Source organism: Podarcis filfolensis, assembly GCF_964270895.1.
Source record: "Podarcis filfolensis genome assembly, chromosome: 11".
Taxonomy (NCBI): domain Eukaryota; kingdom Metazoa; phylum Chordata; class Lepidosauria; order Squamata; family Lacertidae; genus Podarcis; species Podarcis filfolensis.
The window spans coordinates 7,100,321-7,119,835 of NC_139613.1; the positions used below are offsets into that span (position 1 = coordinate 7,100,321).

At 44.0% G+C, this 19,515-nt stretch overlaps 1 protein-coding gene across 2 annotated transcripts in view; it reads right to left on the reverse strand.

Moving 5' to 3' along the window:
- RIT2 (Ras like without CAAX 2) overlaps nucleotides 1–19,515 on the reverse strand; it is a 261,056-nt gene that overhangs the window by 183,528 nt on the left and 58,013 nt on the right. For both annotated transcript variants that reach the window (XM_083575907.1, XM_083575906.1), the window contains exon 2: nucleotides 13,639–13,695. In XM_083575907.1, coding sequence (XP_083432033.1) covers nucleotides 13,639–13,695 — 57 coding nt within the window. The remainder of the gene's footprint in view (nucleotides 1–13,638; nucleotides 13,696–19,515) is intronic.

The following is a 19,515-nucleotide window of genomic DNA, read 5'->3' on the forward strand; positions in this document are numbered from 1 at the left end:
TTCTAAAAATTTGGTTGTTGTTTTTCTCTTTGACATCTGGTGGGATGGCATTCCCCAGGGCGAGTGCCACTACTGAGAAGGCCCTCTGCCTGGTTCCTTTTAACTTGGCTTCTCGCAGTGAGGGAACCACCAGAAGGCCCTCGGAGCTGGACCTCAGTGTCCAGGCTGAACGATGGGGGTGGAGACACTCCTTCAGGTATACTGGACTGAGCCCATTTAGGGCTTTAAAGGTCAGCACCAATACTTTGAATTGTGCTCGGAAACGTACTGCATTTTCAGAACGCTTTTTATATGTGTGTAGATTCCACCTCTGCCTCATTGGATGGGTCATCTTCGGCAGGGCCGTCTTACTCATAGACACTAGGGGTGCAGGGCACCCAGGCGCCAGGCTCTCAGGGGCGCCAGGCCAAGAGTCCGGGGCCTGAGAGTTGAGTCAGGGGAAGAGCCCATCCATCGGTCAGAGCACCGAGGCAGGCTCTTCTGCTTGGGCGGCTCTGCGCCACAAGTTTGGGGGTGACCGAGCCAACGAGACACTGAGGCAGCTGGCCAGCTCCGCCCTCTTGCACGCCAGGGACTGGGCAACCTGGGGGAGGGGGGCACTGGGCGGATCTTTGCACCCCAGCACCGCATATGCTTAAGACAGCCCTGCCAGGGTCATTTCCCAAATACTTCTGGGCAATTGGATACATACCATGATGCAGGGAGTATTGCAGTCCAGGACATGGTCCTCCTTCAAGGCCTTCTGGTCTCAAGCCAGGGCTGGCCCATGCCTCCCCACAGCTTGGAAGAAGGATGGCCTTCAATTTCTCATCTTCCTTAAGAAGCAGGGGTTAGCAGTTAAGAAGGAGCATCTCCACCCCCATCATTCAGCCCGGACACTGAGATCCAGCACCGAGGGCCTTCTGGCAGTTCCCTCATTGCGAGAAGTGAGGTTACAGGGAACCAGACAGAGGGCCTTCTCGGTAGTGGCACCCGCCCTGTGGAACGCCCTCCCATCAGATGTCAAGGAAATAAGCAGCTATCTTCTCTTTAAAAGACATCTGAAGGCAGCCCTGTTTAGGGAAGTTTTTAATATTTAATGCTATATTGTTTTTAACACTTGGTTGGAAGCCGCACAGAGTGGCTGGGGAAACTCAGCCAGATGGGCAAGGTATAAATAGTAAATTATTATTATTACCATGACCTTGCATGTGGCTGCAAAAACCTTCTGGGGGCTCTCCAACCCATGTGAGCATTTTCATATATGCAGGCTATTCGAGGGATGGTCCAGTAGTCACCCATCAGTCCCAAACACCAGGAGACCTATTACATATGATATAAAAGTTATATGGAAAGCACTGGGCTTCATCTGCCGGTCAAAATCCTCCTTAAACTGTGGTGCCCAGAACATGACACTGGACTCCAGGTGGGATCTGACAAAAGCAGACTAGATTGATGCTATTATTCCCCTTGTTTCTGCCAGTGAGATGCTGAGGCAGCCGGCCAGCTCCGCCCTCCTGCACACCTGGGACAGGGCAACCTGGGGAGGGGGGTGCCGGACAGATCTTTGCACCCTGGTGCTGCATATGCTTAAGACAGCCCTGGTCTTCGGGGAGAAAGGAGAGAAATGTCTATTTACTTTTTATTTTCACACAAGCTGGAAACACCTCTCAGTGTAAGCATAGGCTTTAATTGATCTCCCTGAAATGATAGTAAGTGAATCATTGCCACCTTAATCTCCACTCAGTAGCAAAATCACAGGGTCGAAAGTGGAAAGAAATTGCTACCTGCTATTCTGGTGCAGAGGGGGAACTGGTTCTGATTAACTAGGAAAGCCTTGCTCACGCACACACCTTTGAAGTGAATGACACTTTTTTTCGCCCTGTTTCAGTGGAAATGCAGCTCTAGAAAGATTAATTATTATTATTAATGTCTGCGTGGCAAGTGGGTTCATACTGTGTATGTTAGAAATGACTCATGTTTTATGCGGAAGGGGGTGCCTTCTGAAGTCTTTCCTTTTGCTTTGAAGAGTGTCTTGCAACGAGCTTAGATCCCTTCTGCTTGCTATGGGTGTCGACAAATTGGAACAGGTTCAGAGGAAGACTACAAAAATGGGGGGATGGTCCTATAAGGAAAGACTGAAAGGGATCTGTTTAGCCCAGAAAAGTGAAGATTGTGGGTGGGGAGTCATGACTAGGAATGGATGAGGCAGTCAGTTTTGGTTCATTTTGCCTTCTATCCCCCCCCCCCCCGATTTTCAGTTCTCTACATTTCCCTGAAAAGGCCTCCTGAATATTCACCACTGTTTTAGTGCAAGATCACTCACCGCCTGGGTGTGGTGCCATTGTGGGATGGCAAAGGCTTCCTAGGGACCTGACAAGGGAGCTCCAGGGATTGGAGTCCTACCTGAGCAGGCAGAGTGGGCATAATTAGATAGGGACGCAGGTGACGCTGTGGGTTAAACCACAGAGCCTAAGACTTGCTGATCAGAAGGTCAGCGGTTCGAATCCCAGCAACGGAGTGAGTTCCTGTTGCTTGGTCCCTGCTCCTGCCAACCTAGCAGTTCGAAAGCACAAAGTGCAAGTAGATAAATAGGTGCGCTCTGGCGGAAAGGTAAACGGCATTTCAGTGCGCTGCTCTGGTTCGCCAGAAGTGGCTTAGTCATGCTGGCCACATGACCCAGAAGCTGTAAACCGACTCCCTCGGCCAATAAAGCAAGATGAGCGCTGCAACCCTAGAGTCGGTCGTGACTGGACCTAATGGCCAGGGGTCCCTTTACTTTTTTTCTATTAGGTGCCAGATCCAAGCCTGCCTGCCTTATTGGCCAATTGGTGCTGACCTTGAGGGCAGGACTGACAGAGCAGGTAGGCTTCCCTCAGGTTTGCTCCTGGTTCATTTAAGCAAACTAGACCTGGACCTGTTACCTGTTTCTTCCTTGCCGAGTTGCCTAAGTCCATATTCCCTGTTTGGGACCGAAACTGGTAACACGCCCCAGGCAACAGATCTCTGTGGGAGTCCCCATATTTAATGTAAGTTTTAGGAAACCCTGCTGTCAGATTGACCCATGGTGCCACTTCTGGCAAGTGGGCCGGAAGTTAATGATTATCCAAACCTCTTTCATTTGTAATCAATAAAGTTGTGGCCTGTGTCAATTCAAAGTCATTGTATGGCAGGCACCCCCACACTCAGTCCTCCAAATGTTTTGGGACTACAACTCCCATCATCCCTAGCTAACAGGACCAGTGGTCAGGGATTATGGGAATTATAGTCTCAAAACATCTGGAGGGCCGAGTTTGGGGATGGGTCAGAGGAGGAAGTACGTAGCCTTGGCTTGCAATTGCTTCCCTAATACACCCATTCTTGTATGCAGTTTTGCCTAACATAATTTTTTCCTTCTTCCTCTCTTTCTTTCTTTCTTTTTTTTTGCAATGCTTTCATCGTTCAGAATCAAAATACTTTGGCTCAGTTCTTTAGTTCTGACAGAAACAGAGCCTGGCAACGTGGCAATTTATTTTCACATATTCTCACCCAGTTTCCTTCAGCACTTTCGTATTCCTTCCCCTCCTCCCTCCGCTTTCTCCCTTGTCTTCTCTTCTGCTGAAATTAGATTGGAAGCCCCCACAGACCAGGGACCTTTAACTTGCTTCTGTTACTGTAAGGTGTCATATGCATCAAAGGGCTGTGTTTGTGTGTGTGTGTGAACAACAAATAACTCCACAAGATTCTATAGCAGTAGGGAGATAACATGGGTGCTCCCAGCAGCATCTGTGACAAATATCGCTTTCTAAAAACCTTTCTGGGTAGGAACATAATACAAGAAGGTCAAGTGGCAGTCCAGTGCAGAATTTTGTGTCCAGCCAGATTCCTCCAGATAGCACACAGGCAGGGCAGAAAAAGTAGGAACCCTCTCTCGGGGGCGTTGCAAGGAGGGTGTGGGGATGCAATCTGCCCCAGGTGCCATGCCTAGGGGTGGTGACAAAATTCCCCTGGGCGAATTGGTGTGGTGGCACGCGCACCCCCCAGCGGGTATTTTTTCACAATTGGCACGATTGTCGTGAAAATCCACCCGCTGATCATGCAAATATGCTGGGCGATCAGCCTGGAAACCCCCCCCCCCGGCAGGTAGCGTTTGGATCCCCAGTGGGCACTTTTATGCAATCAGCAGTCAGATTTTCATGGTCTGTGGTTGGCGCTAGCACCCCTGGCTGGCGGTGCTGACCTAGTTTTATGTGATCGTTGGTCAGATTTGTGCTATCTGTGGGCATACCTGTTTTGTGGACAACCCTACCTTAAAATAAGCTCAACAATTTTGGGCAACGTACCCAAAAATTGCAATGTAGGTCGGGGGTGTGACAAAAAAAAAATTGCACCCGGTACCACCGGAACTTGTCTACACATCTGCCCTCTCTCCTTTTCTTATTGCCAGAATCTCTAAGCAAGCAGGGCAATTGGTTGCTCTCTCTTTTTTTTCTGAGGATCTCCTAACTGTTAGAAAACGCTTGCAGATTATTCTAAAGCAATTTTCTTTGGCTTGAGAATTCTTGGGTAGCTCAATCCGCTGCCTAAGGGTCTCCATTGCTCTTCCTGATGGCTCCACTGTTCAAGATAGTTGGGCTGCAGGCCACTTTCCTTTGGTGACAGCTTAATGGATTCTCCATTTTCAGAGGCACTACGTCCCCAGATGTTATGCTACGGAAAACCAACAGAATGGTACACCCGCACCACCTTCATACTCCATACACCTTAGATTTATTAGCATTTATTTATAAAAGTATTTATATACAGTTAAATCACAAAACATAACTAAGCAGTTTATATCTTGGCAGTGAGTTCAGGGAGACCTGCTCCTTGCCTTGCAGACCTTTTTCTACCTGGCCTGAGAGGGAGTCCCCGGACTGACTCCAACTACAAAAGCTGAGGCTACTGAACAGACTCTTGGGTTGGGGAATTGTTGGGTTTTTCATTGGGTGGGGGTGGGGTTGTTGCTGTTACTGGTATTAATCTTTTGTATCTTTATTTTCAATCTTATGATTTATGTGTAAATTGTTTAATTGGTTATGTACTTTTTGATGTTTTATTTATTGTTTATGACTATTTTGGTTACGTTTGTAATTATATATATATATATATATATATATATATATATATATATATATTCATATTGTAAGCCATATTGAGCATGGCTTGAACTATGGAAAGGCAGCATAGAAATAAAATTATGTATGTAGCCAGTGTGGTGTGGTGGTTAAGAGCGGTGGACTCGTAATCTGGTGAACCAGGTTCGCTTCCCCGCTCCTCCACATGCAGCTGCTGGGTGAGCTTGGGCTAGTCACACTTCTCTGAAGTCTCTCAGCCCCACTCACCTCACAGTGTTTGTTGTGGAGGAGGAAGGGAAAGGAGAATGTTAGCCGCTTTGAGACTCCTTAGGGTAGTGATAAAGTGGGATATCAAATCCAAACTTTTCTACAACATGAAAAAGATAAAAAATACAATAAAAAACCATTAAAATATTAAAAGCAAAAAAAAAAAAAAGCTTTAAAACAAGCCATTGTTGGAGATGTACTCTTCATTGCCTATATAGGCCTGGCAGAATAGAAAAGCTTTTAGCAGGAATTTACAATTTGGCACATAACTTGTATTGGCAGAGTTTTGTGCATAATTGGGCTTGCCAGGAACATGTTTTGCCAGCTACTTCTGGAAGCAGGATCCTGGGCATTTGGACTGATCCAGGAAGGTGATGTCTATAGTCTTATCTGAGGAAAAGGCATGCAGGGCCGATGCATGTGAGAGGAGAATGGGAAATACTGGAATGCCTCATGTTTGCAAGGTACGCCTTGAAGGTGTGCAGTGCGCCGACTGATGTAAAATACCCTGTGCATTAAAAAGCTTGGTGCCTGTGATTAACGGTGACACTTGATGGTGTGTATCTCTTGCGCTCCACTAGCTTTCCCTTTCCTTAAGCTCTTCAGGCATGAGTGATCAGTGCTGACATGCAATTGTATTTCTGAGCCAAGAGGGACTGGCTAAGTGCCCCAAAGGAAAGTTACCAATTAACCCCTAACCTTGGAGTAGTCGTATTGGAAGTGAGTCTGGAAAGGGAGAGAGGAAGATAGAGAGCTGCACAAAGAAGAGAGAGAGAGAGAGAGAGAGAGAGAGAGAGAGAGAGAGAGAGCGCGTCAGGAATGTGCAAAGCCTCCTCTATTGTTTCCACAAATATTTCCCTGTTGTCAAAAGGTGACATTGCATTGATAATTCAGGACAATTATCTGGGCAGAGGAGAGAGGATCAGCTGGTTCACAAGGACAAAACACTCCACTTTGTTCGATCCTAACAGTAATGTGCATTTCCCCCCATTCATTGCCAGAGCAATCGCATAAATGTTTATTTAGAAGTAGGGATGGGGAGATCTAATAGTTCTCTGCTTCTCTCTGCTTATCATTCCCCCCTGCCTTTACCAACATTTGCACATCCATTTAGATGACTGACTGAAAATCCATTAGAATTTTAGTGCTAATTACGTGTTTGTATGTTAAATTAATATACACATTTTTGCAAAACAATTTCCTCAAATATAATATACCTTTGCATGTTCTTTTCACAAACACATGCATTTTACGCATGCTTTATCCTAGCCTATGAATTTTCGTACACATTACTGCAGAATTGCAGTGCAAAATTCAGACCAATGCGAATTTCTAAGAGGGGCTATATTTTGGTCTGCATACCACTTCAGAAAGTATAAATAATGTAGGTTCCTCTTTAAATGTGAACGAAACCAAATTTGTCCATCAACTTTGGAGGTTTTTAAGCAGAGATTGTAGGGTCATCTGTCGTGGTCCCTTCCAACTCTCCAATTCTATGATTCTATGATTATGTATTTGTGTATGTTGTTTTCACTAATTTTCCATTAATTTAACTGGTACATTTCTGTACACAATACTTGGCTGGAGAACTGCATTGCAAAATTTGGAGAAGTCAACATTTTGAAGGATGGCTTCGTTTTGGTTTGCATATTGTTTTGAATCAGGTAAGTCTGTTTTTAAATGCAGACTGAATCCCATTCCTCTGCCATCCCTACCACTCAGAAAACTTGTTCTCTTCCAAGTGCCTGCTAAATGTCATTGGGTACCATCAGCCCCATCTGGCATGGCCAATAATCAGGAATGGGGGAAGCTGCAGTCTACCAACATCCAGAGGATCACAGGCTATCCATCCCTGTGTCATTGTGTTAAAGGGTGGCTCACAGAATGTCCCTGCAAATACAGAATACAGCAATAAAAACATCCACTACTTGGACATCTGTATTCACCCCCTCCCAAAGCAGTCTCTCCCCCCCCCCTTTCTGGCAATCTCCATTCTTCCAGCTTCTAGAGAACTGGAACACATCCCAGAGGAATACTGAGAGCACATCATTTCCATGTTTCAGATTCCAAAAGTCTTTGAAGATGGCCCCCAATATCATTCTTCTCATGACCCTGACTCCAAGTGCTTCTCAAGAGGCAGAACCTCCTCACATGTTATTGTTGCTTATAATTAGCTGGCCGGTTTGCTGTCTAATCTGCATGCCACCTGATTTTCGTGGATTTGGTTTGAGATCAGTTACATGGCTGTTGAGCATCTTGGCACCCACCCAGTTTGTTCCCTCCTCCTCCTCCTCCTCCTCCTCCCCCCATCTCTCTAGCTACACTAACGCCCAGCAACATTGCCAAGTAACTGCTCTGAGTGCAAAATCATTAGTTCTCCATTTGTTCGGGAAGAAAATTGTTTCTGCCGGTGCTGGGAAATTGTTTCCCCATTGCCATTAAATAGGAAATGTACAATGGAAATCATTTCATTTTGTTCCAGGGATGTCCTCTGGAATTGTCGCCACATATGGTTTAGCAAGTCAAGCAAGGAACGTTCTTCTTCCAAGACCACCTCTCCTTCAAAATTATGATTCTGCTAAATGATGCAGTTGGGCCAGGGATTCTTAATGAGGCGCATCATTGAAAATCTGTTGTGAAAATACATGCTTATTTGGGTGAAAACAATGGCCCATCTAAGAATATTGTTGACTCTAACAAGTGTAGTTGCTACTGGGTAATAGGCCAAAAGAGAATAACATCACCACATTTCCTCAAAGAAATTCAAGAAATACATTGTTCTCCCCCCGCCCCCCAATTTTATTCATTTCATAACTTTTAGACATCACTTGATTGTTAAAAAAAGACCCTCAAAGCAGCTTACAAATAAGATAAAATAATATAATTGTCAATAAGAAAAATTAACAATAATTTAAGACTTTCAGATAGTTAAGATAACAATAGACCAGGGGTCAGCAAACTACGTTTCGTGGGCTGGATACAGTGCGCCAGTTTAGCTCCACACGGGGACTGACTGAGTGGGCAGCAATGGCTTCCTATTGGCTGCAGGATAGGACTTCCAGGACGCAGCCACGGCCAATAGGAAGCCACAGATGCCTCCTCCCCGTCGCCATGGTTTCGAAAGCCAGTGGGGTAAGAGCGGTGGGTGATCTGGCCCTCCAGCGGAAAAGTTTGCCTACCCCTGCAATAGACTAAAAGCAGATTGAAACTCGCATCAACTTTCTAAACGTCTGGGTATGCAGGTGCAGCCACGCTAAAATATCTATTTCTTACTAATGTGGAAGACATATTATTATGTGGCACCTGAAACGATGACAGTTCTTCAAACTGAAGGGTTTGAGTGGGCATATGTTAATAATAATTATTATAATTAAAACTTGGTTTGATTGCCCTTCACCAATGGGTAAGGCAATCTCGCTTTACTTCAGTATCACCTATGGAACGCAACAGGACTAACTTCTGAGTAGGCATGGCTAGGACTCAGTGACAGGCATAAGAAAAACTGGACCTGTCATTGGTAGATAGAGAGAGTTGGTGCACATAGGTTAATAGATACCCCTAATCTCCAAGAGTGGCTCAGACTGTTACATGAGTTCCAGCAATCTTTTCCGAATTTATGCAAATAAACCCTAATGCAGTATTCAAAACCCCACGCAAAATTGGAGAGAACATGCAAAGGAAGCTTATGCAAATGAGCCTGCTTTGCATAATTCCAATCACAGATTTTTGTCTGTGATCCCAAATTTCGGATGTTTTGCTACAGAGAGTTGGCTCAATGGTTATATTTGAGAGACAGGCAGGCAGGCAGGCAGGCAACTGGGGACCAGTAGATGGGAGCATTAGTCATGTTTTTGGCAATGCAAAACTAAAAATAAATAAACACCACCAATCTGAATTGCTTTCAGAAAATACACTGATCTGAAAAAATATGCTAAAATAAATGTACAGAAGTCAACATATTTCTTCTTTGTGGGGAAAACACTTTAAGATTAGGCAGTCGTCTCATACAAAATTATGGTATCTGGGCAGGTGCTGGGATGGACAGTCTGAGCCCTACATCAGATCTAGGGGTGGAACTGGAGGATTTTTCAGCAATTTGCTATGAGCCTAGAAGCAGAGCCTAGGAATATTTGGAACACTTCCAGAATCTGGAAGCAAACACAGAGCTTAACCCCAGGACAAATTCATGTAGTCACCTAAAGTAAACAACAGCTCCTTGACAGGGACAACCTGATCACATTAACTCATGCATAGCCTAGACTACTGAAATGCACATTATGTGGGGCTGCCCTAGGGTCTGGTCTGGAAGCTTCAGCTACTGCAGAATGCCATGGCTAGATTGGTGATGGGAACAATCACAAGTAGTGCTAAATAACCTGCACTGGCTTCCCATCTGATACTGGGTCACATTCATGGTTCTTGTACCAGTGTCTAAGCTGCTGAACAACTTAGGCCCAGGGTATCTTAAAGACCACCTTGCCCTGTATGTCCCAAGCTGATCACTAAGATCATCTGGGGAAAATCTAATACCGGTCTTCCATGGCCCAGAAACATTACTTGTGTCAGTGAGAGTTGTGACTTCAGCCTAGTGGACCCAACTTTATGGAACTACCTTCCTATAAATCAAGTCAAAACATCCTTGCAAAGATGTAGATGTCAGGTTAAAATGATTTTACATCAGGAGGCCATTACATCATGAATGCTGCCCCAATGATGTTTTAATCTAAATTTTAAACTCTGTGCTAACCAATTAACTAAACATTGTTATTATTAAAATTTGTATACTGCCCTTCATCCGTAGATCTCAAGGAAGTTCATAACATAAAAATACAAGATAAAAGCACAAAATACATAACAACCACCACAAGCAACAACTCCCTTCCTCTCACCCCATCCCACAAACACATTTGAAAGGTTATAGGATGTTAATCAGCCCAAGGCCTGGTTGTAGCAGAACGATTTCGCCTGGCACCTAAAGGTGTATAATGAAGGTGACAAGCAAGCCTCTTTGGTGAGAGTGTTCCACAAATGGGGAGCCACCACAGATAAGGCCCATTCTCGTGTTGCCACCCTCCAGACCCCTCGTGGAGTGGCCACATGAAGAAGGGCCTCAGAGGATGTTCACAGGGTCCAGGTAGGTTCATATGGAGAGAGGTATCCTTGAGGCATTGCGGTCCTGAGCCCAAAACTGGCTTAAGGGGGTTGTCTGATCCTCTCTACTTTTATGTCAACTAGTGCAAAAGCAAAATGTCCACCCCACACCCCACCAGTTGTCTGGGAGCTCTGTTCTCAATGGGCCTTTCTTTCCTGCAGATCTGAAGTGTGAAAGATGAGGAAATGGTTAAAGCTCAAAGAAAACGGAGTGCAGCAAACTTCTGTCTTTCATTCTCTTAAAGCCATCTCCTTTTATAGCCAGATAAATGTTTGCTCTCAGCCATCTGTCAGTACTGAATGCTCAGCAATGTTAATCCAAAGTGATGAATGTGCCCTGTGGACATCCAGAAGGGTACCTCTGGGGTCATTACTCACTCTTCCCTTTTAAAGGTGATACTAGGAATTTATAACAATGCCCACCATCTTTGGGATCAAGCAAAAGGGCCTGATGGACAGTGACATCCGATGTTGCTGTTGCCACAGAATGCTGTTGCAGCGGCAATTGCAAACCAATAATTCAGAGGACTCAAAAGACACAGGGTTACAATTTGGTCTGGCCTTTCCTTGATAGCATTGTGGGGGAGGCTGAAAGACGTATCACATTTCTAGAGGAGTACAGAGCGGGAAAGGAGACACAATATGGCAAATAGCACAGGATCCATCTTCCTGAGAATCATAACAAACAAGCAGGTTTCTAGTCCCTATTATGGTTGCAAATATATATTTGGAAGCTTGGGGATGGGGCTATGGTGCTCTCAACAACTCCTGGCCTGAATAAATTAATGACTTATAAAAGAAAGAAAAACAGTTTCTGTTATGGAATGGAAGTTAAATTCTCAGTGCAGACATTACACACAGACTGGAGAATTGAGCTTTCTTAGGTGTAGGATCTAGATTGTTTACATGAAAAACTATAAGCTTCCTCCCCACTTGCTAGCACAGAGTACCTTGACCAAGCTTTAAATAAAAAACGTTTTTGCCACAGCCATCAACAGGCTTTAAAAACGTTCCAGTTTGTCAGTGTCCTTCTTGAACTGTGGTGCCCAGAACTGGACACAGTACTCCAGGTGAGGTCTGACCAGAGCAGAATACAGTGGCACTATTACTTCCCTTGATCTAGATGCTATACTCCTATTGATGCAGCCCAGAATTGCATTGGCTTTTTTAGCTGCCGCGTCACACTGTTGGCTCATGTCAAGTTTGTGGTCAACCAAGACTCCTAGATCCTTTTCACATGTACTGCTCTCAAGCCAGGTGTCACCCATCTTGTATTTGTGCCTCTCATTTTTTTTGCCCAAGTGCAAACCATTTCATTCAGTCTTTTATGAATGACTTGCAGTGTTTCTGTTGGTCAAACTATGAGCTGGTCTGTATACAGAAGTTTCATCCTTTTTGCTACCAGTTCACACTTAGTAGGTACCGTATTTTTCGCTCTATAAGACGCACCAGACCACAAGACGCACCTAGTTTTTGGAGGAGGAAAACAATAATAAAAAATAATAATTCTGAATTCTGATCGCTGCACAGTGAAAGCAGCAATCCCTCTTGCTGTTCTGGCTCCTGGGATAGCTGCACAGCCTGCATTCGCTCCATAAGATGCACACACATTTCCCCTTACTTTTTAGGAGGGAAAAAGTGAGTCTTATAGAGCAAAAAATACAGTATATCAGAGGTTGCCCTCAAGGAGCCCATAAGCACAGTGGTGTACTTGAGGTCTTCCCCTGGTGCCGACAAAGTCTCTGACGCACCACACCATTGCCTCTTGGGTCATGCATGAGGTGGTGAGCATGGTTACCCTGTTCTCCTTTGAAAAGTACATAGAGCTGAAGGAGGAAGTGGCAAGAGAGTCGCTCTTTCCAACTTCCTCTTTAATCCCTGTGTGCTTTTCAAGGCTTCTTCCAGATCTGACTTTTACATAGATCCTTAGGACATGTGAAGTGTTTGCATGGGTGTGCTCTAGCTCTTTTTCTGTTTGAGGGGAAGAGGGAGAGAAATTGCCAGAGCAGGGGGTGCCAATGGGACTCGCTCAACAATCCAAATGTGCCCACAGGCCTAAAATGCCTGCTTCCCCTTGATAAACACAAAAACACTGGATTCTGAAATGTCAGCTTGAAAGCTAATCTTACTGCTAGGCATCTCCTGAAACCCCCAGCCAAGTAACTGCCATTTTGAATTTTTGAAGGTTTCACAAAGTTCACATTGGAAACCTTGCCTGTTGAACCTTTGCAATATTCAGGCTGCACATAGGTGTTGGTAACAAACTGCTTTACTTAACTGGGTTATATATAGCTCCCTGGCAGGACCCTAGAAGAAGGTCTATGCTGAGAAGGAAGAGCATGGAGTCTGAGTCACATACAGCAGCATACCCAGGGGTTGGCCAGGTTTGTCCCTGCCAAGGACGCAGGCCTGGGAGGTACACAAAAATATGACGTTCCACTTTGGCTCAGAGTGACTAGGAGACCATTCACTAACATGCTCCCTGGACAGCTGGCTGATGTGCACAGGCTCCCCTGGGTGCCTTTGCAGAGGAATCCGTTCACTGGTGTGGAGCACAAAAGGTGTTGAAAAGCAAGCTTTTAGAGTTTCTGGTCCATGGTCTCTCCTGGCTTTGAAGGGTGCAAGGGAGCTTAGATATGCCTCTGCTCATACATAAAGGGACTGTGCAGTTAATTCCAACACAATGGCCATGAATCATTTCAACAAGGGCTATAGCTTTTCATTGGCATCATTAGCAGATTAATCAACTAAAAGTTGAGTTCATAAAATACTGGGAACCAATATGCTAACATAGTCATGATCATGGTCCCCTTCCCCTATTTTTCAAGGCTATTTTAGTTCCAGTGTGTTCATGATGTACTAAACAACAAGGAAATCCTAAAGGGAGCCATTTCTTCAAACCACATGTAGTAGCTTTGGTTTATCATGCTGCAGGCAATCTTGTGCTCCCTTCAGAATTTCGAACGTGGAAATGATATTCAGGTGCTGATTTATATGCAAATGTATTTCCATTTAATTGGTTAATTAATGAGTCACTTGGATAAAGGGGATGCAATCAATGAGAAACCTTTTCAGCAGTTGGAAGCCCAATTTCTCATTGCTCCACGGCCCAAAGTGCTGGTGTAACAAAGAGGGTTTAACTTACCTATGGTGGGATCATGGTAGTCGGGGAACCGGTGGCTGATAAACTGCATTGTCATCGCTGGGGAAACAGAAAGAGATGGAAATGATGAGTCAATGATTAGCAGCTGTGATACACAGCTCAGTAAAACCAAAACCAAGTAGTTTGCATTTCTGAATAACTGAAAAATAGAGCGCAGCCCTATGCAGGAATGGGATTGTTTTGAAAATCTCAATGGTAGATTTTTAAAAAAATTCCTGACACACCTTGACCTTGATAAGAAGTGAGTTATATTCCCTCCTCAGCTCCGCACTTCGTTAATATATTTGTTATTGTACACATTTGTTTTCCTAAAGTGCATGCTCCAGTTATATCCCACTTGGACTACTGCAATGCACTCTACGTGGGGCTGCCTTTGAAGTTGACTTGGAAACTGCAATTAATTAAACAGCCTCGGTCCAGTATACCTGAAGGAGCATCTCCACCCCCATCATTCCGCCCGGACGCTGAGGTCCAGCGCCGAGGGCCTTCTGGTGGTTCCCTCATTGCGAGAAGCAAAGCTACAGGGAACCAGGCAGAGGGCCTTCTCGGTAGTGGCGCCCGCCCTGTGGAACGCCCTTCCAGCAGATGTCAAAGCGATAAACAACTGCCTGACATTCAGAAGACATCTTAAGGCAGCCCTGTTCAGGGAAGTTTTTAACATGTGATATTTTACTGTATTTTTTGTTTCTATGGAAGCCGCCCAGAGTGACTGGTGACTGGAAGTGACCGCCGAGACCATATAGCACTGGTCCTGAAAGATCTTCATTGGCTCCCAGTATGTTTCCAAGTGTAGCCTTATTGGAGTTCACCGATTGGGTCTGCGTTGCTCCCGGACCAGGAGGAAGGAAGTCAAATGATACCAAGGTTGATTCAAAGAAAGAGTTTATTCTGCTCTCCGGATAGCAGAAGGCACTTGCGTGATCAAGTCCACAGCAAGTCCAAAGAAATGAGAAATTTCATGCAGTATATATATCCTCCAGGCACCCTCTCCCTCCTTCCCCAGGAATCCAACCACGTCAGCCTATGTACGCAGGTTGGCATCACATGTGTTCCTGCTCTGGTATTAACCATAAAAGGGTATTCCTTCCTGTACTTCTGATCATAAAAGGATCTTCCTTCCTGTTCCTACTCTTATTGTGGAGCAAGAGGTCATCATCTCTGAGAACACACTCTGGCGCTGTGGTCAGGACGTAAGATAAGGCACAGACGTGTCTTCTCTGTTCTACTGGTACAGTCAAGGCTTTGCTTGCCGTCACAAACTGATAAAGGAGAGGGCTCCGAGCACAGCTCTATGCAGCTGGGTTTCGGCTCAGGAGCTCAAGTTAAAGCATTTTAGCTAAGGAAACATAGGGATTTTGGTGCAGTTTCAAACTGCCTGCACAGTCAGTTTTGGGGTTTGGGAAACCCATTCCTTCACAAGAACAATTCAAAGTGTTGGTGCTGACCTTTAAAGCCCTAAATGGCCTTGGTCCTGTATACTTGAAGGAGCGTCTCCACCTCCATCATCCAGCCCGGACATTGAGGTCCAGCACTGAGGGCCTTCTTGCAGTTCCCTCACTGCAAGAAGTGAGGTTACAGGGAACCAGGCAGAGGGCCTTCTCGGTAGTGACGCCTGCCCTGTGGAACGCCCTCCCAGCAGATGTCAAGGCAATAAACAACTATTTTACTTTTAAAAGACAACTGAAGGTGGCCCTGTTTAGGGAAGTTTTTAATGTCTGATGCTGTATTGTTTTTAATATTTGGTTGGCAGCCACCCAGAGGGGCTGGGGAAACCCAGCCAGAACGGCAGGGTATAAATAATAAATTATTATTATTAGAAAGTGACCAGCACACAAACATATTTCATGCATATGCATAACTTGTACAGACTGGAAATGAAAGAAAGTTGCAGACAAAATCTTTAGCCTAATGCTTCTCATTCCTGTTTTCAGTAACCTACAATACTGTATACTGAACTAGTGATGTTATGCAACCTCTGGAGCTGATTGGCTCAACTGACTGATGGGTATGATGATGTGGAATAGCCATGGATGTTCCAAATGGTCAGGAAGACAAGGGTGCCAGAATGTTTGCAATCCAGTTTCTACCAGAAAATAGAGGTGGGGGAATCATTTCTCTAGGATTGAGAACTTACACAGGTCCCAGATTACAGGTGAGGAACCTTCTCACCATCCCCTATTCACTCAGGTAATCTGTTAGGGGCAAAAAGTTCATAGAGGGCAGAGTCGACACCAAAAGCCACCTACCTAATATCAATAGGCAGTGAGTTCCAAAGTGTAGGTACTGTCACGCTGGACCCTCTGCATTAGCAGAACAAACCATATGTCATTGGGAAAAGCACCAGTTCTGCATTTTATTAATAGTTTTGTTTTGTTACTATAACAGTAATAAATTAAAAACCTTAAAAACAGACTGATGCAGAAATCTTGCCTTCAATAGATGTCACAGTGAAGAGCAAGTACAGTGGTACCTCGGGTTAAGAACTTAATTCATTCTGGAGGTCCGTTCTTAACCTGAAACTGTTCTTAACCTGAGCTACCACTTTAGCTAATGGGGCCTCCCGCCGTGGCTGCGTGATTTCTGTTCTCATCCTGAAGCAAAGTTCTTAACCCAAGGTACTCCTTCCGGGTTAGCGGAGTCTGTAACCTGAAGCGTCTGTAACCTGAAGCATCTGTAACCCGAGGTACCACTGTATAGTTTATTTTTCAAGGACTTTGTTTCCTGGTGTTGGACTAGATGGGCCTTTGGCCTAATTCAAAAGCATTCTTCTTATGTTCTTAGATTCAGTTAAGCATATTATTGACTTGTCTACCTTCCCTTAACTAAAATATAGTGGTACCTTGGTTCTCAAATGCCTTGGTACTCAAACAACTTGGAACCCAAACACTGCAAACCTGGAAGTGTTCCAGTTTGCGAACTTTTTACAGAAGCCGAACGTGCTCCGTTTTGAGTGCCACACTTCTGTTTTGAGTGTTAAACTGGGGTCTGTCTGTTTTTGCTTTTTTTTTTTTTTTTTTGCATTTTGTGGCCCTTTTTGTTTTTGTTTTTGTGACAGTGTGGAACCCACTTCAGCTACTGATGGATTGTGTGACTGCATTATATTGTTTATTGCTTTCATTTTATGGATCAATGGTCTCGTTAGATAGTAAAATCCATGTTAAATTGCTGTTTTAGGGGTTGTCTGGAATGGATTAATCCATTTTGCATTACTTTCTATGGGAAAGCGCCCCTTGGTTTTGGAATGCTTTGGGTTTTGGAACCGACTTCTGGAACGGATTAAGTTTGAGAACCAAGGTACCACTGTATTAGTTAATTTCCCCATTTCCCCAAATGCACAGAAATTCCAATCACCCCTGCAGCTGGTGTGGAACAGTCCATTCTATCACCGTGGAGAACCTACCATTCATTCATCCCTCTGCATGTCTCAGATGCCAGCAGGGCAAGACTATGAATATACAAGACTGTCGCTGCCTACTCACATCATTCAAAATGCATCTCATCTGTCTTCTTAGCTTTATTGCTGTCCCTTGTAGCACAACCCGCCCCCTTGCAATCAATAAAAATCCAGGTAGCATGGAGTGCTCACAAAGCGCGCGTCGTTCAGCCTTTTGGTAGCCATCATTTATTATATATATGCACACGGTTATTGCGCCAAGTCTTTCTGATAGGAAATCAATGGGCAGGAGAAGAATCATCGCAAACTGCAGAGAAGTCCATCAGAAAGTTAAGGCATGAACTCCCACCTGGCTGCCCACGAACACATTTGATACATTTTCTAAAAGTGAAGGGAACGCAACAGGGATTTCAACCCCGGAGCATCCCCAAAGTCGCTAGCTGTGATTGTTTAGAAGAACACAAAGCTCTAGTGTCTAGGAGGCGAAAGCAGTCAGGATCCCAAAGCATTTTGTGCATTTCATTTTTCAAAAAACAGCATTGGCTTGAGCAGTTTATTTATTCTATTTTATTTCAATGTTTTCAGGCTGCCTTTCTGGGCTAAGTCCTCCCGATATGGCTTGCAGAGCAGGGAGAGCAAGCAGAAAGCAGTTACAATATTCAGCAAAATACAATTCAATGAAAGACCATCATTTTAAATGGCAGTTAAAAAGCATATATCAGGCTCAATGTTCATTTTAAAAAAATAAAAATAAAAATTCCAATGAAACCATCAGGAAATACGCAATTTAAAACCAGTAATAATATAGCCATTTAATAATCAGAAATTGATTATTATTAACAGCTGAAAGTAACTCAAAACTATTGACTTTTCGAGGGATGTTTAAAAGCTGTGAGGATTCTAACAGCCAAGAAGGCAGCTGTCTGAGGAATAACTGTCCTCTCCTCCTGGCCTAGATATTGTCACAGGATCTAATCTGGGTGTGGGAAGGAGAAGAGTTGATGTTCTTTCTCAAGGGATAACAACCAAAACTGGTCACTGGATGTAACTTTAAGACCAATTGTGCTTGAACTTGCTTTCCCCTCCTCCCTTCATTTCCTATTTCCTTGTGTGTCTTGCCTTCTTGGATGGTGAGCCTGAAGGCAGGGACAACCTTAGAAATAGTTTATGTAAGCCCTTATGAGAGGCTGTTTGGCTAAAGGTTGACTAGTGCAATGAATAAATAAATCCCTGAACTGTACAAGGGGCAACTGTAACTCCCTCGAGAGAGGAGCACAAATATGAGAACACCACTGAAAAGACCTGTCCCTTATGTCCCCCCGTCAGCATTAATTTGCACAAAAAAGCATTCTCCCCTTCTTCTTTTTTAATATAAATATAAGAAAAATTGCATCCATCAAAACTACACAAAAACAAAAGTTGATCCATTCTTACTACAACATGGATTACATAAAAACTAATTTTCCTCTTTTTGATATACTCTAATTAAATTATTAATATAACTTGCTTCAAACTTGCATATTTTGATATGATGCACTAGAATGTTTTAAAAAATGCAACCAATCTACTGTGAATTCATCCCATCTTTGATTTCTTTCTTCCATTCTAATCAAATGTTTTAGTCCCCCCCATTAAATCTGATACAAAGGATCCAAATAACCCTATTAAGAATATTTCTTCAAGGGGTGGGGGGTTGCTTTGCCCAAAAAGAGTGCATTCACTCTTATCTGTATTCTAAATCCAGAACACTGTACACCATTCTGGAAACCCATTTGCATGTCTCTACGGACACATGCACCCTATCCCTGAATAACAAATACTATGTACATAATGATCTGGGTCTCCACACCCTTTATGTGGGCTTCCTAAAGGCAACTTGAAGACTACTCCTGAAAATAGGATGGTGGATTAGACTGATGCTTAGATTCTGATTGTTGCAGGTAGTTCACACATAATTCCTTAACAGGTAAACATACATGGCTGGACTTTCACATTTGCAGCACAATATTTTCCAACTTCGTGGCAACTGAAATTCCTTGCACATTGTGTCATGGAATTACCACAGGCACAAATTTAGAATTGTGCTTCTGTGATTGGAGACAACCAAGAATTTGGGGGATTTAACCTAGCACATGTTTCACTGCTTAGTTACTCCCCACCCACCCTACAATACAACAGAAGGAAAGATTGTTCACAAATGAATGGGACTGAAAAAATGCTAAAGATTTTTTTCCCTTCTTCTTTTACTGTGCCCATACTGAATGCTTCTTCTCATTTGCATGGAAGACTTGTGGTGTTCTTGTTGCAGAATCTGAAGAGAGGAAGCTAAATGTTTCAGATATTTGAGACAATCGGTAAAGCGCTGGCAGTTCAAGGGTTAAAGAAGTCACCCAACCGTCTAAAACAGCTATCTTTCTATTTTTATTGAGCAGCTTGAAATTAAATCATGCCTTCAAAACAGAGAG